General features: G+C 39.3%; 1 protein-coding gene across 2 annotated transcripts in view; it reads right to left on the bottom strand.

The window, feature by feature from the left end:
• Positions 1-26,849, bottom strand: part of igsf21a (immunoglobin superfamily, member 21a) — a gene marked incomplete at both ends in the record, with an annotated part of 186,120 nt that overhangs the window by 13,834 nt on the left and 145,437 nt on the right. For both annotated transcript variants that reach the window (XM_080494498.1, XM_080494499.1), the window contains 2 exons: positions 3,529-4,009; positions 17,027-17,142. In XM_080494498.1, the coding sequence (XP_080350624.1) occupies positions 3,529-4,009; positions 17,027-17,142 (597 nt within the window). The remainder of the gene's footprint in view (positions 1-3,528; positions 4,010-17,026; positions 17,143-26,849) is intronic.

The raw sequence follows: 26,849 nt of genomic DNA, 5'->3' as shown, positions 1-26,849 counted from the left end.
TTTAAATAAGGGCCAAAAGGCTGTTTAGACTCGGAATTCGTTAAAACACTGTCTTAAAGGACAATGCTGGCAAAGTATGCTTTTTATTTGGAGTATTAGCTAATTCTAATAAAATATAGAAATTGGAAATACATCTCTGGATCAAAATCTAATTAGATGCATCAAAATCTAATAAAATACATCAAAGGGACACACTGTGTACTTTATTGTGAGGCGGCCCCACTTTCTGTCAACAATAGTTTTATCGGGCCCTTAAATATGGATAAAAACACAGTTCAAAACAAAACAAAATATTTTATTCATCCATCTACAGTTATGATTTATTCAACTTAGGGTAACGGTGGGCTTCAGTTGGTCCCAGCTGATGAAGGAAGGCTACATTCACACACTTTGATATTCACACCTACAGGCAATTGAGTGAACAGCTCATCTCAAACCTATGTTTCTGGACTATGGGAGGAAAGTTGGAGACATCAGAGAAAATCCATGCATGCACAAGCAGAACATGCAAACTCTGCACAAAGAGATCCCAAAGCCTGTCTCAGACTCAAACAGGACACATTCTTGAAATTAAACAACACTACACAACTGTCCACGCTGAATATATCTTGTTTTCTGTAACATTTGCTATAAAATACATTACTATGTGGTTTAAAAAGAAAAATACCTATTCGATTGTATTTTTTTTGTATTTATTCTTACAATAATGCTTTTAGTAATAATTTCAATCAAAATAAAATTCAAATTGCTCGAAAAAAACAAAACTATGCAATACATTACATGGTCGAATGGCATATTGCAGTGGAGGATGGTGCTCTTGTCTCACAATGAGACCACTTGATTGTTTCGAGCATGAGCTATCCTGTGTGGGGTTTCATGTTCTCCCGCTGCATGTTTTCACCAAAACTTCATCGGGAGATATACTTAGAACTGGTTTTCAGGAAAACAAGCATAAGAGAAGTCTGTTTCTTTCAAAGTTTCTGTTCTTGCTTTTTGTTTTAAAAAAAAAGTGTTTCTGTTTACAGCCTGAGCAGAAAACCCTTTTAACAAATACAACAGAAAGGAGGGTCCTTTCTTCACTAATTGAGACCCTGTAGATTCAACCTGTTTACCCACATATATACAACAATTCTGGCAGTAGATCACTTGGCTCATGAAATGTGAAAAAGCTAAACCCAAAACCTAATTTTGTCGGCAACAATCTGAAGAGACGCCAACCATAATTAACGTCAGGACTAATGAGTAATGCGTGCGTTTGACCCGTTGAACAGGGTTACGTGCCTCCATTGCATCTCACGAAATCAAGAATTTGTCACTGTGGGAGGAGAACCAGTTATTTCAATGAATAAACAATGCTTCTTTATAAATTCAAGCTGCAAGTTGGATGAATAAAGTGATGGCTGGAGTGTGGAAGTGACTCATACTAATAATGGCAGTTATACGTCAAGCCGTCCTTGTTAGCGGCTGCCCACATACTGTATCAGGCAATATATGCATCATGCTTGTGTAATATATTTTAATGACTACTTTTCCTTATACCTGCTAAAGATGTTAAACATTTAGATGAAAATACTAATTTCCATAGATTCACTTCAACTGATCGACGGTTAGAAAAAAACCCTTAAAATAAGTGAACATTTATAATTTGATGAAAGCTGGCATTGTGTTTAGAAAGACAGTGGGTGCAGCAATGAAACATGCACGAGCAAATTCAGCCATTCAAAGTATCTCTCAGACTTCAACCACAGTTAGAACCTTGAGGAAGATATTATCTCTGTTTATTGTGTCGGCATTACGTGGCTTCCTTCTAGGAGTATTGTATGCCAATGTATAGCCTTTGAAGTGTTAATTAGATGTGTGAGAAGCCATCTTTGTTTTTAGATTTCCCCCAAAAAACTAAACTGAACAAAAATCCAAGTATGTGTGTGTCTCTACGAGATCACATCATATTATAACTTAAATGCAAACTTTTACCTTCAAAGTAAGACACCTCGGTATCTGTTTTGCTTTTTCATCGGCTTTGATAGTTTACAGATGAATAAACACGTAATTGCCAACGCTATAGTGTTTTTCTCCTTCAAGAACAGACTGAAATCCAGAGGCTTTTCTTCTGTTTGACTACTAAAGAGTTTAGACGAGGTGTTCATTGAAGTTCGACGAAGGGCAACACGCCTGAGATCGTCTATTCTCTGGTCAGTGTGTCTAAATTTTCATTTGACTTCTTTAATTCAGGGCGACTTTATCCAATAACGCTTCTGAGTTAACTCAATCTAGCAACAGACAGCTCGATGAATTGCCCTGTCAGTCACCTGGAGTTTTGCATTCGGTACTAAGCTCACAATCTGCTCAGCTGTAATGCAATTAAGTGACATCAAATGAAAATCAGTGTTATTCTGAGTACATTTGCAAGGGGGACATAAGGGAGCTCAGGCGGTTTCCAAGTGTGGCAAGAGGGGATGCAAGGAAACTTAGAAGGAGAAGAAGTTAGAAAATGGTGTGTGTGTGTGTCCAGGTGGTATATTTCAGGTGATGCTTTAATGTTGGCTTCACATTCGAGGAGGAGGCCTTCCAAAATCATAGCCGAGGAAGCAAAAAGCAGCATCCGCAAAACCATGTCATAACAAAACAAAAGCTTTCTTGGTTCACCTTCCGCTGTCCAGGCCCCGTTCGCATGACAACATATCAAGTGAAAACACATTGGTCTTGTGTTTTCGTTTCAGAAATGTTTGACGTTTACACAGCAACGGCAGAAATGCTGGAAATTTTGTGGTTAGCAAGCCAGGCCATGAGGTGGTGCTATTGTTTGTTTTTGGAATGAAACGACACACACATGCACAGAGAAAGCCATACACTATGAACATTGACAGTGAGTAAATGGTCATTCCTATGGACAGACGACAAAGTGACTCAACTTTAAAACCACGCAGGAGAATACGAATGACACTCTGGAGGCCGCCATTATTCTTATTAGATATCTACTTACACATTTTTCGATGTGTACAATGGTCAATTCTTAGCCCTATAAATATAAATATTTAACATTTATTTTTATAACTGTTGTATTGATATTTTTTTGTACTTAATTTGATGCTCTTTATTCTGTTCTTTTCTGTGTGGAGCTATGTGAATAAATCAGTAAAATTACAAATGTTCATATTTCTATTCTATTCTATTCTATTCTATTCAAAGCAGAAGTGTTTACAGATGGGCCGTGGTGTACAAACGTCCTAGCAGCATTTCAAAAAAGTTGCGTTTTCCACAGTTTACATGGAGTGAGAGCATTTTCAAAAACTACCGTTATTAATAGCTTCAAGCACCATTGTGATGTAAACGGACCCCCAAAAATTATATATAGCATCTAAAGTTGTCTTAATCCTATTTACATGACATCTAGTTAAATTTTTTTTATATTTAATCCTCCTTTCTTCAAAAGCATGAAAAGTCGAAGGCATGCTGGGAAATGTTAATGCAACCCCACCCCGGGGACATTGTACGGTGCATTCCCTCTATGTTAGCTAGTGTACTCACCCAAAGTGACCTCCGTCTGCATGGGCATGGACAGTGCTGGGTGCTTGACTTCGCAGCTGAATAGAGCATCATTATCCAGCTGGGGGTTGAGGGTCCAGGTGAGTCGGGCCTGCACCACTACAGAGCCATCACTCTGGGGGACGTGAGTGTGGCTGAAGTAGTAGAGAGGGTCTGTGCTGTGCACCCAGCGGGGAAACTCCCGGCTCACCACTGTCTCTGGAATGACCTCCGTGGCGGGGCTGGGCTCGGAGGCCTGCTGGCCCTGAGTGTGGACACGCTGGGGATTATCCGTGTACAGGTGGGCCGACCGGCCCTCGGGGTCCAGGAGGGACAGTGACCGCTGCAACTTGGTGTCGTCAAGGTCCCTGCTGATGAGCGGCCTGGCCCCCCTCACGCCTGCTGCGCCGCCCCCCTGCTCAAGGCTGGAGGGGTGCGTGTAGGAGATCACCTCTATCAGCTCGCCATCGCGCTTGAAATACACCTGGTACAGACAACGGAGGGACGGCAAGAATAAACAGGAGAAACAACTTGTAAACTGTTTATTTACTTCAAATTGATCTCGATGTGAACGTTAAAAAAAGGTCTAAGCACAACGCTACAGAGGCATGTCGCATTTGCACAAGAAATAATTCAGTTTCAAATTAAACTATTCATTTGGGCTTGTTTCTGTAGTTCTTCAGGTTGACTGTTCATGGGATGTGATTTAGAAGATATGGTGTCCATGTGGATGAGCGAGTGGAGGGTAGGGTGGAAGGGAGGTGAAAAGCTGAAGATGCAATGAGTACATATGCTGAAGGACAAGTTAATACATGACAGGAGAAAAAAAGAGTGAAAGGAAAAGTTCACAAAGAAAATAAACCTGCCCTCTTAAAAGGTGTGAGGAGAGAGACACTCTCTGGTTGTTTCGAACTGAGATGTTAAGATAAACATATGAGAAGGACAGATAAGGTTGAGTGGTTTAGAGATAAAGCCAGAGAGGCCAAGTTGAGATATTTTGGAAATGTGATGAGGAAAAGACCTCGAGAAGGGTGAAGGTGGACATGATGATGGAAGTTAGGTATGATTCAGTTATGTGAATGAATACCTTTCTGATTGATACTGACACAAATACAACTCTTTGTGTCCTCACATATGTGGCTGAAGTTCTCAGTTATATTTGGCAGGCAAGTAATAAACATTTATTCTATTTTATTAAAACTCTTTTCTGATATAGGTTAATATTACCTTCATTGTTGGACGATGATAATGTTTAAAGGAAAAGGTTGGAGTAACGACATGAGCAATCGTATCTACCCAGCCTGGATTCAAACCAGGGTCTCGCTGTATGGAGCACACTGTACCCTGTGGCATTTCTACCAAACTCGGTTTGAACAGAAATATTTAGCAGCTTTAAAATAGTTTTAGTAGGAGTTTATCTGGCATGTCGCTGTTTCCAGGAGCGGAAGCTGCCACGTACACGTGTTTCACAGAATATTACAGGAGATCCCTCACTGTTTCGTGAGTCTATTAACATCTCTGACTGCTTAATCTCTTGACAGGGAATTTATATTCCCATTTCAGCACATAACCCCAAGATATTAAGCATTGGAACAAGGTTGCATAGTCACTGCCTGTGGTATTGCTGTTTTGGAAACAGATGTGTTCCTCTTTCTGTATTGTTGAAGAAAGGAACATTTAAGGACATTTTTATTTAATTCACAGCTCTTTTGGGGACATTTGGTCATCAAAATTCCATTTTCAAAAGATCAGAGGATGATTATTACGTTGCTGCCTCTCATGGCATCGTGAAGAGATAATTCAAGCATCACACTTATTTGACGTCTCAAGAGGCTGATTCCTCCGGTTCATTTGCAATATAGACCTTGGACTACAGCTGCTTTAGCATGTCAGGCCACACATATCCATCTTAGAAGGGGTTCTGGCTTTCCTGAAGTTGACATTAAACCAAAGGAAGGCACTCATTCAAGGCATGGAAGCAGCCAGGGATAAAAACACAGTTTTGGAAGAGTTTGTACCATAATCCATTTAGAGTCAGTCTATAAATGGGTAATGTACTTCTGAGTGGGCTAAGCCTACTGAGTCACATTCACTTTAACCTTTATTTGAGCAGCGTTGACTCTCGATTACTGATTGATGGGGGCTGTCTCTGTGTGCTCTCTTGCTGCTGAGGTTATGTTTACCAGCACAGACATCATTATACACGAGACGTGATGCTCTAAGCGAAGTATTTATAGCCGACTTCAACAGGGCAGGCCGGTGCGTGTCCACGTGGGTCTTTGTACCTTTGCTCAAAGGCAGTGAGCAGGGTTAGCTGACGTCAGAGACACAAATACATTCAAAAAATAAACAAATAAACACACACGCCCTTCAGCTATTCACCCAGTTCAACATGTTGCTCCTACCTATTTCAATGTAAATTGCTCTGTGGCCCCACCTACTTGTACTACACCACCAATGCACCGATGGGAGTTTTTTTTTTTTCCTGTCAACAATTCATCTAGTTTCATTAAGTAATGTTCTGTAATAATGATGATTATCTATAATCTGATAAGAAATATGTAATAATTGTGACACCATATAAGTGTTTACATACGTTTGTAGCAAATAATAGACCTCGTTGTTGATCAGTAGTACCAAATACTGCATGAGACAATTTTATAACTTCTTTTAGAAACTCAGGGAGAAATACATATAATCGAGCCAAATATGAAAGAACCCTGCATTTTTTCAGTTTTATGCCTTTTCCTGCACATTGTAGTATCAATGACAGGCTCTATATGTTTAAACTTTAAATTATTTGTGAAAAATTGTTCCTTTAAATATTCTTCAAACTGCCCCTAAGGTCAAGATTTATCTTCCAAAGTATTTTAGTCAGTGTGCTATGAATGGTTAAGAACTTCAAGTACTGAACATACTGGTTTCCTGAAATAATTCACCAGCACCCACATGCCCTGAAGAAGTTTGCTTTCTCTGAAATATCGAGAAATGTCCACATGGGCACATCATTAGAGAAAACACCCTTGTTAAACATCTGCATTTTGATCAAGTCAGGGGAGATGACGTTTCTATGCCAAGAATTCATTCATCAGTTCATTTTTAATGAGAAAATGTATATTTCAACAGGTTAAAAAAAAAAGTCATTTATGATAGGGAGGGGTAACATTTCTGTGACTGATATTTCTTCCACAAATATGACCATTAAAATAGCCATGACAGTAAAAGCTTAAGTCATTAATTCGTCAATTATCCAGAATACATAGCCATGACGAACAGATATTTTTCATATTATTATTCATATTCGTATTATTATTATTATTGGTTGCACATTTTTTCCAGTTTACTGCACTCGCAACAATGAAATGTGACCTTTGCTTATGGTTTTCCCAATATGCAAATACTAATTACAAGTGAAACACTTGAAAATGAGCAATATGGTTGGTTTATGTCAAAATGTGGCGCAAACTAGAAACAACTTAACAGACCAGAAACAGGATGCTGCAAGAACCTCTGTCCTCATGAAACACATTAATGCAATGCAGTTCCCAGAGAACTGAAATGCATGACTGGAGATGGATGCAACATCAAAAAATCAAGTTTATTAACAATTCAAACAACAAACTCAGGCAGGCATGGTCTGATGCACCAGATGACCAGAGAGGCAGAGGTAAGTTGAGGGCGAGACAAGGCCAAAAAAACAGAGAACAGACAGGAATCAAAATGTCAGTCTTCAGGACAAGACGTCACTGGGGGTAATGGCTGGCCTGCTTCACGGGCCACACAGGACGAACTGGCACGGACGACATGTAAAACGAGGGCTTAAATACGTGTGGGGAAGGCAGACACACAGGGGCAAACAGTCACAATGTGTGTGTGTGTGTGTGGGGGGGGGGTACTCAGCACAGAGCGAATGAAACACTAGCAGGAGAGTCGGGGAGCTAAAATGAGAGCGAAAGGTGAGTTCACAAGAATCGAACAGGAAAGGTGCAACAGGTGACCTCATCTAATGAAAGGGGTTATAATGGATATACATGTATTTGCTCAATGGAGGAATTCCTGCAAGACACATACTCTCTGCTGGTAGAAGTACGACCACAAAAAACTAAACAAAACAACAACAACAACAACCATGAGTGCCTTTAGCTTGTGTGTTTGAAGTATTGGAAGTTCTGTCACAATATATACATCGAAAAAAGCACCTGATGTGCTCTTTGTTTACACCCTTTGGTCCTTTGTAAAAAATGCCTGTGTGAACATGAAGTACTCTGGACTATAATGCAATCTTGTCGGTCTTTTCTTGCTGTGGTGTAAACCCGGGAATCACACCAAGCCTAACCACAGCTTTAAACAGCATTATTTTACTCATTTAAATCTTACTATGCACAGTGCATTCATCACCCTTTATCTGTGTTTACCGCATGTGCTGAGCCAGAGCTTAAAATCTAATTGCACAATGGGAAGTAGAAACATCACCCTTATCCACAATGACCCCATTGCGTCTGCCGCTAACTCCTACTGCTACTCAACATCTTGCAAAGAAAAGACGCTCTTTCACTGTGTACTGAAACACCTCATTAATTATCACAGCAGGTGCAGGGAGAGCAGTGTGGATTAGGAAGATCCATGCACCTGTTCCGTTGCTTTTGTTGGACAAAATGGTGTGGGTACACATTAACACCTGTGTTTATTCGAGACTACTATAATGGGGAATTAATTCAGTAACGTTAGATCGCTGATTTGTTTCCGGAAACATGAACCGACAAGTTAATTATTTGACATAAAAGAAATATTGATGAAACCTCTATATGACCTAACGCAGTGCACAGGCTGATGCATCGCCTCATAGGAAGTCAGAAATAATACTTTATTGTGGTGCTTCCTCCAGCAAAATATCAAGCATCAGTTTACCTATTCACAGTGATCCCACCATGACTAAATATCGTTTTGTTTTTTTTGCAACCTGTCTGCTTGAGGAATAACAAAAGGAACAAATGAAGGTTTCATCAAAGACATGAATGAAATGACAGATATGTAGCTGCGGGGTGAGAGGGTAGTGTTATTTCTATGTCATTATCCTGCAGTTCTGCTTCTCTTCATTTCCCCTCGCCTTACCAGTAGCTCACATTTAAACTAGGAAATGCTTCAGACAGAAGCATCAACGAAGCCATAAACTGTAGAAATTAGACATATATTAGATTGTTGATATCTGTTGAACATCATTTTAAATCCCTCGTCGATCAGCTTTACATAGTGCTATTGTATGTTTTTCCATTGTTAAATACATGCTAACCAATTTCATTGGGTGTTTCTCTCTGTGATACATTGCATACATGAACAAAGTGACTCTGAGGTACAAGGACCTCATATTAAAACTTTATGGAAATAACATTTTCTCTCCTACAATCCAAGGTCATCCTTCATGATGAATTTTAAAAATTGATTTTCTACAAATAATAATCACTTGCAGAGCTGAGAAAGGTTTGGCACTGGCAAAAAAATGGAGATTCCTTTGACCCTGTGCGCAGTCTTAAATTCTCAAGTGGATCACTTCAGGTGGTTCTGAAGTCAAGACTGAAATCTAAAGGTGACCGAGCTTTTCCAATCTGAGCCCCTCGGCTTTCAAAAGACTTTCCTCAGAAGACGAGTCTGCAGAATCCATGATGTCTTTTTAAGCACTTCTCAATAGGACGTTTTATAGAGTTGCATTCACATAAACAAATGAGATAAATGTGAGATATGGTAATATCCTGAATGAATCGATCACTGCTTGTCCTCGACTCAGCTGCAACTAATACATGTTATCAATGGATGGATGGATGAATTTCCTTTAACAGAATATGTTGGCTGTAAAAACCTGCATACAAACAATACAATGAAACAATAATAATATTTTTCATTGTACTGCTCCATAGTTTAGGTTTGTGATTAAAAAAACAGATAACCATTGCCCTGAAAACGTGACATACTATAAAAGCTATTTATCCAAGTTGAATACAGCTGAGCAAGGCCAGGACCTCAGACTGCATCTTCAAATAATTTTCATTGTATTTCTGAAGGCACGTCACAGCTTAATACAGAAAGATGTGTAAAAAGGTCCTGTTATAATCCAACTAAATGAGCCGCCAGGACACTGTTTCTTCACACACATTATTATGAATCAGTCAGTTTCATCTCAAAATCTATGCATAATTAAAAAGACATCTGTCATCACTGCGGACTTGGTCTCTTTCCCTTTGAGCTACCTACTAATTTGCTTAAAAAAAAAAATAAAAAAAAATCCCATTTCCCTGTTTGACAGGCTCAGATAAGAGAAAACATCACTTCTTTCATTGTGTTCAAATACAAGAGCAAACACTGATTAATTTTGTACACATGAAATAAAGTTGCCAACAAAGCACAGAGGATGTCTGTCACTATGATACATGTCTCCAATAAAGACTTGCCTCTAACAAAGTGATGTAGGCACTTTTGTTAGTTACTGCTTCAAAAAAGATTCACATTTCACTTGATTATCCCACATCTATCGGTACTGATAGAAATAAATCTTTTCTATGCACAAATGAAGTAAAAAAAACAAACAAAAACAAGACTAACTATTGAGCAGCACATTGTCACTCAACAGATATTTAGTTTTGTAACATGGTTTCAAGCATTTAAATCTAACAGTTTAAAAACAAGTCTTCAGAGGAAATTATAAAAAACAACCACGAATGAAGTTTCTGCAGCTGCTAATCAACAAACTGCCTTTGCAAGGTAATATATTTTGCTGCCATAGAATCTGGAAAGTAGAGCTTATTCTCATGTTGAAAGAGGATTTTTGAGTGTTTTTGGCACTGCGCTTGTATTGTTCTCCTAAGTTTTAGTGCACAGAATAAAGAGATTATCAATCATGGTTATGTTAGAAATCCCAAAAATACTTCATAGTCCAATATGTGCAGACAATAGAAGCAGACACAAACCACTTACTTCATTCAGAAATGAATTAGCACAGAAACGAAGAGATGTAATTCTCGGCAATAGCCCATACACAATGCCAAGACAGTAGTGGAAATGAGCTGGGATGGCATGAGAAGGATTTTGCATTTGCCTCTGAATAGCCTGTGATGAAAGCACCTGCACTCTGCATATTGCCAAGCTGCCCCCACTTCAAAAACATCTCAAATCCAAAACCTTTTTAAAAATGTAACAATCACACTTTGGTCCATATACACCTCTATATTGCGGCAATTAATCATGGTGGCGTCAAAAGGACAAGACGGTAATTTTCATAGTGACAAGGGTGATTCAATGGAAAAAGTGAGAGCGCGAGAGCGAGAGCGAGAGAGAGAGAGAGAGAGATATCCTGGCCATGACTTAATCAGCTTTCCTTCTTTATTATTAACTATCATTATCTTCCCTCTTTTCAATCAGTGCTCGCTTGTGTTCTGAGGATGCTCTAATAGTGGCACTGGGAAGCTATTATTGATATGTCAGCAGCTCGATTCAGTCACATCAGATACCGACAGATCTTGAAACATAATGGTAGACTATTTAAACACATGCAGTCCATTATATTCAGAAAGCACAAAGTGGCACTTCGGGTTTCTTTTAAAAAAGGGTGACGAGGGAAAAAAAACCCCAGAACATTTAACACACTCAATTAATACAAGTAAGTGTACTGCAGGTAGTGAGTTATCATGAAAAATCGACTTTACCATGGATAACTATAAATCCGACATGTGTAACTGGCGGCCCATGAGCCACATGTGGCCACTGCCCTTAATTTCTGCCGCCCATGAGCTTCTTGCTCTATCTGCATCATCCCGTTAGGGGTTGCCGCGTCTTCTTGCGATACCCTCAGACTCCTGACTCCATCTTCCTCACACAGATCTCCTGCATGTCCTTCTGCACTGCATCTGGAACATCTTCACTGGCCTTTCTGTTTTCCCTAAATATTTTTTGTTTCTCCTACATACCCGACGAAACAATATCACTAATATGAGCTAATCTCCAAGTAAGATGAATGGTTTTTACAGGTGATGGTAGGAGTAAAGTCATTTAACAATATGTAAGAATGCATTCACTCTGTAATTACTATGTCAGAGAAATGCATTTAATGAGTTGAAAGGGTCAAGTACATGCATGCTGATATGATAACCTTCATTCAGAGATATAGAGTCATATATCCCATATCTGTGAAAGGATTGCATAGTGACACTTTGATATTATTTCAAACTGGGTGCTATACTGCTGTGCTTCTGCCATTTGACAAGGGACACAAATTAAATATTTTGGCATGCCAGGGATAAAAAAAATCTATATTTAAGTGATATCTGTGCATGATAGATAAGAGGTATATACAATGAGCACAGTCATTATACTGCATTACCATTATAATACATTATAATTATATTGCAGCAATGCCAGAGCTGTGGAAAAGAAAGAAAAAAAATCACTTCCTTAAAAATCCTAAATTGAGCATAACGTACAGATTTGTGGGCTTTAAAAAAAAACAGAAAGAAGAAAGAGTAGGAGCCCTCTGAAACTGCTTTAAGTGCAATGAGACATGTAACAGTAGCAGTGCTGGATGGCGCTCAACACTTTCAAGCGTTTACACCGAGCCAGATTCAAGTGTCAGACGTTACACTGGAAGCTGGAAGTATGCAAAAGGATGTTGCATAGCAACAGGGAATATTTTTCTTTCTTTGAGGAGAGCCAAAGTAAATTTACCAAAACAAATACAAAGCCATTGCTTCTGTTGAATGATAAAGAGATTTTGCATTGAATGATGGATAAAAGCGCTCAAAGTTCTTTTACACAGTCTTCTGAACTTGAGGCTGTGGCAGCCTCGCACCTATTGTGTGATCATCACGGTGTCAGGGCGTGAGTGTGTATAGGGGTCTTTAAGTTAATGTGTTCAGCTTCTGTAGAGTTGGTCAAGTGAATGTGATGCAGCTCAGAGGGCTGTACTGCTGTCAGATTGAGCTGTTTCAGACTCTTCCAACACTATTTTGCAATGCGCGGTTGGGTAGTGAAGTAAAACTAAAAGGAAATAAGCTTATTAGGTGAAATCTGATAATATAAGCATTTATGCCGTATAGCTCCCAGTTGTCTGTGTTTTAATCACTTGAAGGGACTCCAGTTGATCTGCAGGATAAACATCAGCCCGTTGCTTCCCCTTTTTGTCTTCGCTCTTTATGACCAGTGGAGGTATTACAATCACTGGCTGCCATTAGAGGATCCTGTATGGCGGCACTTCCTACCGGGAGATAAAACAACATTTGATACCTTTGAACATAAAATGTGAGTGAAACATTACTAATTACCTCATCTCTAAAACATAGATTATATATTCTTTCGGATAGCAGTGTATCAATGGCAATGAATGCAAAATAATGTGAGCGGTGTTGCTCATTGTGATGTACTTACAGGGAACCATAACTGAAATCTGCAGTGCCATGGAGCTTTAGCGAGCTTTATAGCATGTTGAAGCTCATTGTTTCGCTGTCTGGCCTTGGACTTTACAGTTATGGTTCATTCTCACTGTTCTTACTGCGTCGTTCTCGGCTTCAGCAGGCAGCTGTTTTCAGCTCCAAAAACTCTCGTATTACCTGCTCATCACCAAATAATGATGGATCCTAATAAATTCTAAGATTTTATTCAAATACAATGTAAGAGGCTGGATTTGTGAGAATACCAGGCGATGACTCCTTCACGTAGAAATAGAGATACTTGCATGAAAAAAAGACTTTGGTAAATGCAAAAAGTATGAAAACTGAAACAGAACCTTATTTCTACACAATGGATCTTTAATGGCATCGTGGCCTCAATTGCACATACAGTATGTATGCAAAGCGGGGATGCACGAAACTGTCAAGCTTGTGACATAATTTTCAAAAAGATTTGAGGCTGCAATTACAGCTAAAGTAAAAACATTTATGGGGTATTGAGAGCAGAATCTTTAGGGATTAAATTAATTTCATACATTTTGGAATAAGCTTGTAACCTCACAAAATGTGGAAAAAATGAATACTTTCTGGATTCACTGTAACTCAGTCGCTTTTAAACTGCAGCTCCCATATGAATGAATGGTCAGCTGCTTTGATCTTTTCACAGTAACTGAATGATCCCCACTCAGGTAACAAGTTGGTGATATGAATGGAAGGAGGACAAAATACATTGTGTGTCCAAATGTAGGTAGTGAAAATAAAAAAGGCATCATAAATAATAAATACCCAAGTAGAGAACCTTGTAAATATACTTAAGCAGAGAAACAGAATGCAAATAATTTACTTGCTGCTTTGTCAAAGACAAATATAATTTTGAACTACTTATCCTCCTTCACTAACAGAGAGCTCAATCAGGTGTTTCTTTCTAAGTTGAATGGCCACAATGGAGCCTGGGCTTGCAATGATATGACATTGAAAATAGAGCTGACAACAGCTCATTTCACAACAAGGCCCCGGGCAGCAGCACCGGCAAAGACGAAATGAGTTTCATCAAAAAGCAAAAGGGAGCCGTTTGAAGTTTTAGTCATATAAGTGGGCCAAAGAGGCAACACTCAAGCCAATACTTACAAACCAAATAACAAGGGTATATCATGCAGCATGACCACGAACAATAATGATGCAAATGGACACCGTTTAAATTTGAAATTGGAGTTCATTCACCTACGGTAAACCTATTCAGGTACTATATGAATAAGACATAATGCCACAATGTCCTTTTGACAACCTGTAATTAACTGGCAGCTTCAAATTGGGCTTTGACTTTCTCAAAACGGCTGCTGCTCACTGCAGAAAGCTTTGTTAGCATTTGAGTATTCAATACAGTTTTGTACATGATTAAACTGCAGCAGGAGGTAACCATGCACATCAAGCAAACTGAATATATGCGACACTAATTTCACCTCTCAGGTAAGTAAATTACATCTAAATAAAGATTTTTCTGATATTTGAAACCTTTGTAAGACTGTTACTTAAAACAGTCTATTGATGAGACTGGCAGCACAGGGCTGCCCAATGGTGCAATGGTTACCACTCTGAAAGGACAGACAGACGCTTGAGGGCCAAGCCAACTCTCGCAGCTCCCGAACAAGCCCCCACAGAGGCTTTTTGATTTCGTGAACCACGTGTGTTTTTATTCCCACGTTTACCGAGTCAGCAGACACGACTTTATATCGTACATTACTTCTATGCAAACACCAGGTCTGTTTGCCTGTTATAGGCCTAATGAGCGATCCTGAAATTAGTTTCTGTCTCAAGATACAGATTTACATTTCCTCCAATAGCCCTCCGACTCACACAATGACAGAAAAATGCGATTTGAACCAAATAAATTCTGTGCTATGAGAGCAGAGGAACATTAGAGGATACCCGCACTCGTGCCACCAGCACACTGGTGTTTTCACTTATGTGGGCTAATTAAACCTCTTCTCAGGACTGTGTGGGTGCGCCAACGCTGGCTAACATCTGAATCCACTTCTAGTTCTGTTTTGCATGTTTGCTTTGTGGAAGTTATATCTTATTGCTTGAAAAAAAAAGCATAACAATGTATGGAGTTTGAGGACTTTAGAAAACTTTTATGATATTGAAGCTCTTCACAGCGTTAAACACTAAAGCAGAAAACGCCTCTGTGTGTGTGTGTGTGTGCAATGCTTTTATTATCTACCACTGTTGTGTTATTTCCTAGTTGGTAGTGTTAAAGGTTCCCGGTGGTAAAAAGGGACAATGGGTTCAGAAAACCACTTTGAAGAAAAAGTGAGCTAATCTGAAGACGAAAGGAACAAGTCTTATGATGTTTAGGATATTAGATTCAGTGTTTTTCCTCGTAGTTACTGTGCACAAGCAAAATAAGTCAATGTTGAGAACCTGAAGGGTCTGTAACATGCACAAAGATAAAGGTTCATGGAATCCCTGTATTTAAGTTTGATTAACAGACCACCTTCATAGCTCAGTGCATTTAATTAAAATTCATATTCTGCCTATTATGACCTTTTTACTGATGCTGTGTCAGCCATCATTCACCCTTGGAAAAAGTAGTTGATATTGCCACATGGACAATAGTAGGGATTATACTTTGTCCTAATGTAGAAAATCTAGCTTTTTTTTACTGTGAAATTAATGCAACTTGTTAAATTTGTAATACTTGTAAAGTCTCTTCGCTTGAATATTCAGCTTACTGTAAAATTGCTGAAATTTTCCCTCTTGCCATTTCGTCACTGAACCAAAGCGAAGTGGAGTACATATTTTATTTGCTCCTTCCAGTATATATTCCATTTCCCAGACTCCTTTATACATAAAATGGTTTGTATCTTGTGTGTTTCTTCTTGTGTTTTTGTACAACAGCCATAAACCAGTGAGTCTTTGTGTTGCCGGCTACACTGATATTCTCAGATAGTTACCATTACCCTCAGTGTGCAATCACTGCAAACGGTCTTCTAACTTTCTCTCTTATCTGCTAATACGACAGTGAATGGAGTAAACAATTCTTTTTCCTCTCATGTCATGTCAGTGACTTAATCACTTGCTTGGTGCATTATTGACAAAGCTAATTATGAGCAAAGTGACTTAGGCAGTGACACAAAGACAGCCCCGGGATTACTGACCAGCTACAACATCTAAGACCTCTTTTTTCTTCATTATGCTTTACAAAAAGACTCCAGCAGAGCCGGGCTTTAATGGCTTAAGGCTCACTGTGAAATCACAACAGGGGAGAATCTAACTCATCATGCCATCAACCAGGAAGTACCTGAGAGACGGATATCATATTCACCTTGTCTTCACCTCTCACTGGGCTCATAATTGCAGGAGATAGGTGTGCTCAGGGTCTGGAGTCCATTACCATGCACCCATGGACAATGATTAATCACCTAGCAGGAGCGAGCAGCGAGCGACTGCTCTCAAACAGCGTCCGTAAGCTCATATGCCACCAAACATCGGAGCATATGCTTTTAGCTATATCGAAGAGACCTTGTCTTGCTCTTCAAAAAGTAAAAAAGTGTTTTTTCTACGGAAAACTTGTGTCCACTGTTGTAGTATCAAATGTGTGTGGGTGAGGGTTTACAAGTATAATTCCATGAGCAATCACTAGCATCTTGTCATTGTGATTAGAATAATTGCCCTATATTAAACCATCAATATTACAAATAATTCTGTTCCCTACATTTTATAATGACTAAGTCACACAACAAACTTTATGGTAATCCCTCACAAGCCAATCTGCAAATAGGCTAACAGAGGTACTTCGCACATTATCTGAACCTCTATCATACAGCACGACTGGGCAGATAATGCTGAATTTGTGTGGGAAGCAGTGAGATCAAAACCCATGCTGCTGTCATGTACATTTTGAATTTTTGCTCACTATAAACATAAAGATCAAGTTATGTAAGCAATGGAAAGTTAAGATTGAAAAAAAATATTGGGCAAAACATTTAGTTTGTTTTTCTCAGTTTAAAAAAAAAAGAAAAGGTTAACATGTGCATGCAAATTTAAGTCCCCAGTGAAACACAACAACTCACCGATGGAGCTGGTTTTCCTCCTTTTGCAGTGCAGAGAAGAGTGAAATTCTGGGCCTGGTATCGACTGAAAGGGGCAGGAGTGTTCTCTGCCACCACTGATATGTTGTTTGGAGGGGCTGTGGAGGACAAGTGCGAAAGCTTTATTAAACAATATCCAAATACACTGCACAGGTATAAAGAAAATGCCATTTTAGCTTTATGCATGTACGTGGAAACTGCAGTGGCCATGCTGACAGCAGAGCAGCAGTCAGCGAGCGAGAGTGGAAAAAGATCATTACTGTTCTGCCCTGATGTATAAAATAAAATGGTGTAAAACAAATCTACAGGCCTGGTTTATCTTGCTACGATACCCCCCCCCCCCCAAAAAAAAAAAAAAAAAAAAACCCCACAAAAAACAAGAACCTGCTGAGAGAATCTCCACTTAAAATGGTAACTGAATGGCTGGGACAATATGTTCAAATATCCCAAGGGCTCATGTGTTTAGGATGAAGCTGATAAGGTAGAAAATCTCATACATATCATATCACTAACCCACTATCTGAATCTCTCGAGGGATCCTCAGCAAGTGTGTCGTGGTAAGCGTAAAAGGAAAACATGTGAGCAAGACTTCACAGCAATATGGAGGGGCACTGGGAAGAGAAAGTGGTAATGAATGGAAATCTCCCACATCCCCCACAAAATCAACTGTTCAACATGCAGTGTTCTGGTCCTTGTGCGGTGGCTTAAATATGAATGTGAATGCTTGTGGACCACACAGCAGTGGATTTAGGAACAAGTCTTATCTGATGACATTGCAGCAGATGGTGGACAAATGCTCGAGGACCAGTTGCATTCTGATGAGGACAATAACAAAAGAAAGGCACATACATTAACCGAAGACACTGCATTATTCTTGTATTTAAAATATCTACCTGTTATTTTGTGTGAAGCTTTTTATCTACCACTGTACGCCACACTGTAACAGCGTCACTTCTATGGCACTAATAAGTATAAATAGTCTGTTTTTAAAACTGTTTCATACAGTAATTACACATAAAATGTTGATTTGTTTTCATCCAACGTGCTTAGTGGACAAATGAAATATTTGACATTATGTTTTGTTTTATCTGACAGATGATGTGTCGTCTGCCTTGCCTCTCCCCTTTGCTGTTAACCTAATGGGAGAGGTAAGACCTGTGGCTATTCTAGCATGGCTGCCTGGCCTCGGGTGCACCTCGACATCCTGCCCGTGAAGATGGATCATCAGCAGAAGGGGAGACAAACAACAACCTTAGCAGACTGCAGCTCCCACCTTGAACAACTATGACTTACTCCTGAGTATACAAACCACATCTGCAGCAAAAGTACAAAGACCGGATAGCCCGGAAGCAGGAAACCCGGCACACAAACCCCTGAACACCTCTCACAAAACTTCTCTCGGGACACTCTCATAATAATTCTCGACAAAGTAAACATGTTTACCTGACTTTCAAACGACCACGTCCCTGACAATGGTGCAAAATTGCAGTCACTGTACTGTAATATTGTGGTGTAGAAGAAGCTAAGCTGTAAAGTTATGTTTAATCGTTCTATATCTCCACCTGTATCTATGGTCATGAACTTTCAGTCGTCACCGTTTGAATAAGATTGTCAATATAAGCGCCTGAAATTAGTTTTCTCCTCAGGGTGGCAAGCGTCACTCTTCGTTATAAGAGTGAAGAATTCTTCTCAACGGTGGGCTGCCCACCCTCTAACATTAACATCCAGTTGAGGTGGTCTGGGCATCTGATTAGGATGCCCTCGGGTTGCCCCAAATTAGAGGTTTACCAGGGACGTCCAACTGGGAGGACGCCCTGAAGTCGCGCAAGGGCCAGCTGAGAAATTCTATCTCTGATTTGACCTGAGAGCTGAAGGAAGTTGCAGGGAACAGAGGTGTTCCCTAGGAAGGGCTTCTTTGCTCTCCGTAATGCCACTACGACCATTGAAGAACATGGATGGACGGCTTGAAATGTATGCTGATAAAAACTAACATAGGATTGTGTGATTGAGCATATAGTATAGTCATATGCATGTTTTGGAGTAAGCATGAACACATACACAGAGGCGGAGCCAGGGTCCCTTGCTGTGAAGCACCAACCACTACAGATTTGCATCAGACATATGTATTACTCTCCAGACTTAATAGCATGTATGTTACAGGAGTTCTTTAAGACGCTTGAGGTCTATTCCAGAGAAACATTTGCAAAATGGGTCAAGGATTGTGTACGGTGAAAATAGAAACATTCCAAAAGTAAGAAAGTGTTTCCGACAGATGAGGATAGCAGTAAGGTCAGGCTGTGGGTTTTTCCCACATTTGAGTGTTATGTGTAAATCTATCAAGTGGTTTTAAACAGACATACCACAGCAATTAATTGATTAAAAGCAGGAAGAGGTTGGGGGGGGGGGGGGGGGGGGGGGGGTTCAGCTGCTGGCCCTCGTGTCTCAGTGTTTCCACACCTCGTAATTGCTTATTGATGAAATTCATATGGTTGTAAATTAACCTTAGAACACTCCATTAGCTTACTGACAAGCCTGTCTCAACCTGGCGTATGATAAGCTTTCAGGGTTGTCTCTGCCTGACCAATCATGCTCAAACACTCAGAGAGTCAGAGTGTGTGAAGTGCTCTAATACAATGAAATTGCAGAGCATATAATCAGACAGTAAAAAATAAGCCATCCACGTTTATGGATTTAAAATATTGATTGCTCTCTGCTTTAAAACACCATTACATTCCTTTTTGTGGAGTCTAGTAAACATAGTCCAAACATAAATGGCCATTTCCTTCTTGTAAAAAAGCTTCCTATGATACTACAATATGTCATTAAAGATTATGATTCATTTACACTGTATTAGCAGCTGTGCACACAAATAGATCAATAGCGTTTTTGGAGCAATCTGTGGAGAGTTTTAACATACAAAAACCCACACACTTAATTTAGACATGAATAATCTTGTGAAAACTAATCCTAATGGATTTGAAATAATTACCATTAAATTGTAAGTTTCCACTTGAGTGATAAGTATTGATAATCCCCTGCAAAGTGCTTGTGCAAAGCAGTGGTAACAAGGTTCCTGTTTAGTTAGAATGAAATCAGTAACACAACCTTGTCAATGCTGAGATAAATTATTTCTCACTCTGGTCAAGTTAGTTCAGGGCAACTGCACATTGATCGCAATGCTCTGTTGTTTTCTGCACTGTGTGTGTGTGTGTGTGTGTGTGTGTGTGGGGGGGGCACTAATGGGAGTCAACATCTAAGAGGGCAATAAACATTCGGGAAATATTTGCCATTATTAAAGATGAGAGCAATTTTGCAGAGATCGCTTTTTTTTTTTTGCAAACACAACAACCCTGCACAGGATTAAAATGATCGTCTGTGATGATGAAGTCTGAGCCTTTCATACCTCATTTAATTGCAGTTCTCCCTAGCCCTGCTTGTTAAAGGTTGAGCAAACTTCTATCATTTGTTTTTTTTAATTTCCTCTGCACGATGAAGTTTGTAGTTTTAGTCAGATCTTTATGACACTCATTTTAGAACAATGGATGAGTAATTAAATTAGTCTCCTGAGAAGGTTACTAACACTTCAGTCGATGCTGGTATAGTGTTCATACTAAACAGAGGAGAAAAACCTATTCATTTAATAATAATACTGAAAGAAAGCCTATACCAAGTTTGCTAACCAACATGTAGTCTTGGGAAAAACTTATCTAAACTTATATAAATATTCAAGTCAATATATATATATATATATACATGTGTATATAACAAACACACACACATGGCCGAAGCCCTTGTTTTGTTTTGTTACTAACGTATTGTTTATTTTTAGTTTTCCTCTGGATTCACGTTTTGCTCGGAGTCGATTTGTTTGTCAGGAAAGAAACGAGTCGGAGGTTCGTTCAGGAAACGTTGATCAGATTAATGCACATCCTGCAAAACTCGCCCTGGAGTCGTTTCGTCAGAAAAAGAATCCGGTTTGGATAAAGTTGGAATGAAGTGTCGTTTTGTTTGTTGTTTGTTTGTTTGTTGTTTGAGGATCTCGTTCTGGACTTGAACTGTCGCAGCAGAAATTCTCCTTTAAAACTTACTGATCAAAGTCTTTGGGATTTTATTTGCTTCTCTTTGTTTATGAAGTCCTGAAGACACGTCGACCTGAAACAAATATATATATATAGTTCCCCAGCATGTCCCAATGCTCAAAAAGTGGTCTAAAAATTATAGAAGGGCTCTTTGTTGAAAGAGGTTATGGAATAAAGTGTTTGGCTGATGAAATCATTTAAAGCATCGTCTTTCTTTCATTCACCAAAAAACAACATAAATAACTCTTAAATGAGGCTGCAAATGCTTATAAAAATATTAAAAAAAACAATACTAATCCTGAAACTTGCAAAATATCTACAGTCCCACTACCAATATAGTGTTTAGTGGTTTTGTAAATGACTGCATTAGGAATAAATACATTTACTTATATTATCTCTGGTAGTGCTACTCTGGACTACATTGATAATGATCTCTCCATCCATTACTTGTTTAACACCTCCCTTTTCTTCAATGTCCTCAAGCGCCATTACTCTGCTATCATCCCAAACCATAACAAAGACACACACAAAAAAGATGGGAAAAAAATCTGCAAATGTGATTGGTGAGAGAACAGAAGCGTGCTTAATGCCCTAGAGAGACTTTCTCTTCCTGGCCTCATAATTAAGGGATTTTGAGCTCTGGAGACAGCTGGACTCGCAAGAAACACTCCCAACATCCCCTTGTACTAAGGACCTTGCCCTCAAGTCCACATCTCTGAGGGTGGGCTTATGGGGGAGGAAGGCTGTGTGTCTGTTTCTAGGTGGGCACACTGACATGCATAAGTGTGTGTGCATCTGCATATATATCGCTATATCGCTTTATTTGTCTGAAACCTAAAACTATTGAATACGTTGGCCTGTATCTCCTCATAAGTCACAAGCGGAAAAGATCAGCAATAAAAGGATCATCTGTAGAACACCTGGTAAATCATTCAAGGGGGAAAAAAAAGGAGCAAAACATGTTTCACACTCTTTTTAAGGTTTATAAGATTAAACAATTCATTGTAAGGTTGGAGCCAGACGCTTGGAATGCATTACGTGAGCCCTGGAAGTAATGCAGTACAACAAGACAACAGTTACACAGTGTTCCTGGCTTGTACTTTTATACTGAGTGACAAAAGCACATTGATGAGCATTTGATGAGGTTTTAGTTTTGATTGTGAATGTTCTGAAGTAATCATAATGGATTTGAAATGTTAAACATCGTTGCTCTCAGGTGGTCTGATCATCAAACACGACTGAAAGATTAAGACTTTTAAACATGAGTCTCTGTAAGTGAGTTAAAACATTCTCACAACAAGAAGAAAACTATGTGATCACACAAAGTATTTCTCAAATCAGAAATGAAGTTTGTATTTATTCATCTATAGTTTTGGTTATCCCTTTGAAATTCTGGTTACTGCATGCTATAATAAAGATTTATTTCACCAACTGCATGCTGGGATATATCTCTAAGCAAATTGCATCACTGCCCTTGGAAGTCTGGGAGTGAAAGGATGCAACAATAAATCCTTTTCTGATGACGTGAGATAAAATAACTTGATCTCTGAAGTTGAAAAACAGCATACGCAGTATAGTTATAACATCTTCTGTTGATATTTTATAAACTGGCGGATGGAACCAATCCCATCTGATTATTGGTAAAAGGCCATTCATATCCTGGAAAATGGACAGTATACAGACAATTTCACATTCACATAACCTGACATGAATATCGTTGGATGAGATGAGGAAGCCAGAGTAGACAGAAAAAGAACAAACAAAAACGACACGCAAACCCCACACAGGAAGACTCCATGCCTGTAATCCAACAATTAGAATCAGGTATTTCTTCCTGTAAATTGGAACGAGTGACTGCTTGGTACGGACGCTCTTTATTTAATGTATATTGGATTTTAAATTACCACCTATCCTGTGTGGATACCTGCCATGCTCAAACAGGGGAGCATTAGATCACCATGTCCCACCGTGGAGATGAACAAAGGTTTCAAATTCTAATTTCAATCATGTTTCAAAACACCAAAATTAAAAAAATGTGCTTTGATCTGTCTTTCATGAAGCAGGTGGAGTGAATTCACTGGGTTCCCACATATTCTGGACACAAAGTTGTATCTTTCAAATCACATTAAACCAGGGTCTTGAGGTGACAAAGAGCCATCAATATGCAAAACAGTTTCATATTAGAATTTGTAGAGGTTCTTTGGGGTTGGAACTGGAAATAATAGCACAGGACGAAAGAGACAGAAGTGGACCCCAAAGAAATTCTAAAAAAAATATTTCTGCTTGTCAAAGATGGAGAGACAATATCGGATGTAATAGGGATCTCCAAGATAAAAAGCAAAATGAGATTGCAGATGGAAGGGCTGAAATGCCTCGCAAGGATAATGAGTTAATGTCATATTGTACTTTATTGACTTCCTCTCAGGACAGAATATTTCTGGTAAAGCTCCAGAGAAACTTGTGCTTCTGAGTATCTCTCAATAGAGGTTTAAGAGCAAGGTACTTGGCAGTATCTTCAGAGGACACTTGTTTTCTTTAAACTTATTCTGCCACAACTATCCGAGCCAGACTGAAACTAATAAGTTTCACATAAAGTACAATATCATTGAATACAATGTCCCAGGAGTAAACCAACTCAATTCACCACCTTCCTTCACCGAATGTCCCACTGTACCTTTACTGTATGGTGTCTTAATGAGACAAATTGTCATTGCGCCATAGCTACAAACAAGGTGACAGTGCATGAATGTCATTGCTGTGATCCTTGTGTGTATGTAAAACGGAAGAATTCACAAGAACTACCCCTTGTTCATGTATGTGCTATGAAATGAAATTAACTCCTCTTTACAACATCTTAAAATCTGAAATCAAATCAAATTAAATCAAAATGGACTTACACTCTCATTACAGCTGACAAACGTATAGCTGTAATGCAGGCGGGCTGAAATTACATTTCAAAGAGACTCAGTACAGTCGTTTGAAATATTTAGAGCAGTAGTACATCCTTTCATCCATCTTCTATACCAATCTATTCCGCTCAGGGTTACGAGAGGCTGGAGCCAATCCCAGCTGACAATGGATGAAGGAAGGTTACACCCTCAACCCATTGCTACTTCAGTACACACATTCATTCACACATACTGCCAAATCACAGTCACTAATAAATGTCCAAAGCATGTGTTTGGACTGTGAAAATCTGAGTACCTGGAGAAAAACCCATAAACACAGAGGGAAAACATGACAACTCCAGATGCAGAAGATAGACTGAGACCAGACTACTCTATAAAAACAAAGTCGCAAAGTTTACTGATAACTGTTAATTAGAAAAATGACATTCCTCGGCTTCAGTGTTTTACAGTGACCGGCTCACAGGGGTGGGAACAGCAGTTAAATAATGTCACATTCTCAATGAGGAAGCTTTTATCAGTCTGGTGGTGCTGGTTTTGATATTGCTATTTGCCTTATGGCTGCAGTTAAAAAAAAAAAAAGAAGAAGAAGTGGAGTATTTAAATAATCCTTTTTTTTTTTTTTCTGTTGAAAGAGATCCCTGACACTATTCAATAGGCTGTTCCTGCAGAGGCCCTGGTCAGAGGTTGGGAATACGGCTCATTATAAGAAGCAAATAATTATCTTGAAAACAAATAAAGTAGCTTTTGGGCATGTTTCTACCACACTACACATTCTCCTCAAGACCCTACGACTGCCCTGCACAGCTGTTTTCTCCTTGGTTCACGTAGACAGAAATGCCCAAGGTTCTTTTGAGGCAGAGGTATACCATATGTTGCTCCTGGAAGGAAACAGCACTCCCTGCACCACGGGTCCTTCCAGCCAAGCGCTCGCTCTCCGGAAACTTTCCCGGTTCAGTAACTTTACTTGCTTACCCCCAGCAGCCATGAACACACAACTCTGCCTTTTCCTCATGGCGCTTCAGATCCGTCATTGGTTGTCACCGCCCTCGTTTTATGCTCCCATTCTTTCGCCTCCCTCCTGTGTCATGTCTGCACGGCTTCCAGTGTTTATGGTTTCTGATATTTCGTTTCAGGTCACAATTTTATGTATACAACGTGTTCTAGATATTCATTTTGCTTTATTTCTTCTAGTCCATGTCTGGTGTTTTCATGTGCTTTATGTGTTCCTCTCTGATGACTCCAGTAGCGCTGGCACCTGAGTCTCGTCAATCCCTTCCCTCCTAGTGTGTATTTGTTGCTTAACACCGTTTCTACATGTTTGTTTCTTGCCAGCAATCCCTGTAGTTTTGTCTCTTGGTAAGAAATTAATGTTGCAGTTATTTGAACCAGGTCATGTGTTTGAAGCCTCTGCTGACATCAGGTGTGTCTCTACAGAAACAGTTTGATTCTGTTGAAGAACACCTGAGCGCCGACGAAGGCCCCTCCATCCCTGCTGCACCTGATGCTTTTGTCAAAGATCGACTTGCTTTGTGTTTCATTTTCTACGTGCCATTCGTGCTTGTGCCAACGTCATTACTACATCTGCCCTGAAACTCCAATGCTGGTCTTAAATTCTGCTGACAATCTCGACAGTACCATTAGAAGGATGCACATCCGATACAGTGCATCACTGCTGATGCAGTCCAAACCACTTCCACAATATATGAACTAATCAGTCACTGTATTTTTCCTATAAAAAGCCACAAGAATAAATTTGAACTTCTTGTTCAGTCTTTATGGAAGTACAAAATGTCATATTTTTTCTAACATTTGTCCCGAGCTCCCCAACTTGCTCTGCATCATTCAAGCTATTTTTTAAATATCTTCCTGGATTCTTAAGTGGTTTCTCTTGAAAATAAAAAGATAGGGTTTTTATTTTTCTCCTCATCTTCAAAAAAATGCAAAGCTTTTTATTTTTGTCCTTTCACAGAGGACTTACTGAACTGAAGCCTTCATCCAACCTGCTTGAAATTCTTGTTCAGTTTCTCTAATTTTCACTGCAAGGAAGCTGCACCAATGGGTCAAATTGATGTACACAATGGGTCTCATTGAAGGCTAGAACAGATCAACCTGCAGTGTTTATTTCATATGTAACATTTCTGATGTTTCTGTGAAGTACAATGACAAATTTCTTCTCCCGATAAAAACATGTGCAAATTTCGAACTTTAACAGATCAAGATCTGATGATAAATTACAAAACAAACCCAATACATCCTGCAATGTGACAATGGAGACTGTGTCATCTTCTAATCTCAAAGTTTGGCAGTTTGATTCCCATCACAAGTCATCAATGTCCAGACGTGTTTTTCGCCATGGCACTGAAGAAAAAGATGCTGTCAATGGTGTGTGAAAGAGTGACTGTGACTAACTCTGTGAAGCATTTTGAGTTAAATATAGACACTAGAAGGGAAGATAATTTGCTAAGTTCAATGCACTCGTTTAGTTTGGTCACACATACCTATTCTGGCAAAACTCTTTGTTTTCCTTACTTTTTCCATACTAACTTCTAAATTTCTCCAAGTACAGGGGTCAGACCCTCAGTATGACCCAGTATTAACGCTTCCTTTGTTTCATAGTGTTCTATCTGGCCAAAAACTTCCATCGTCTTCCATCCAATCAGTTTTCTTACTTATTCCTCAAGCTTTACCGTGATACTTTTCTTCGCCAACTCGGATTAAGCAACATTGTGGCAAAAATAAGGATGTCTTTATAAAAGATAAACGGACCTTTAAGTTGTTCCCTCTTCTTGTTTACTCAGATATTCTGCCCTCCTAAGT

The sequence above is a fragment of the Blennius ocellaris genome, assembly GCF_963422515.1.
Source record: "Blennius ocellaris genome assembly, chromosome: 4".
Classification (NCBI taxonomy): domain Eukaryota; kingdom Metazoa; phylum Chordata; class Actinopteri; order Blenniiformes; family Blenniidae; genus Blennius; species Blennius ocellaris.
The sequence above is the reverse complement of the archived record's forward strand: the minus strand, read 5'-3'. Positions and strand labels throughout refer to the sequence as shown.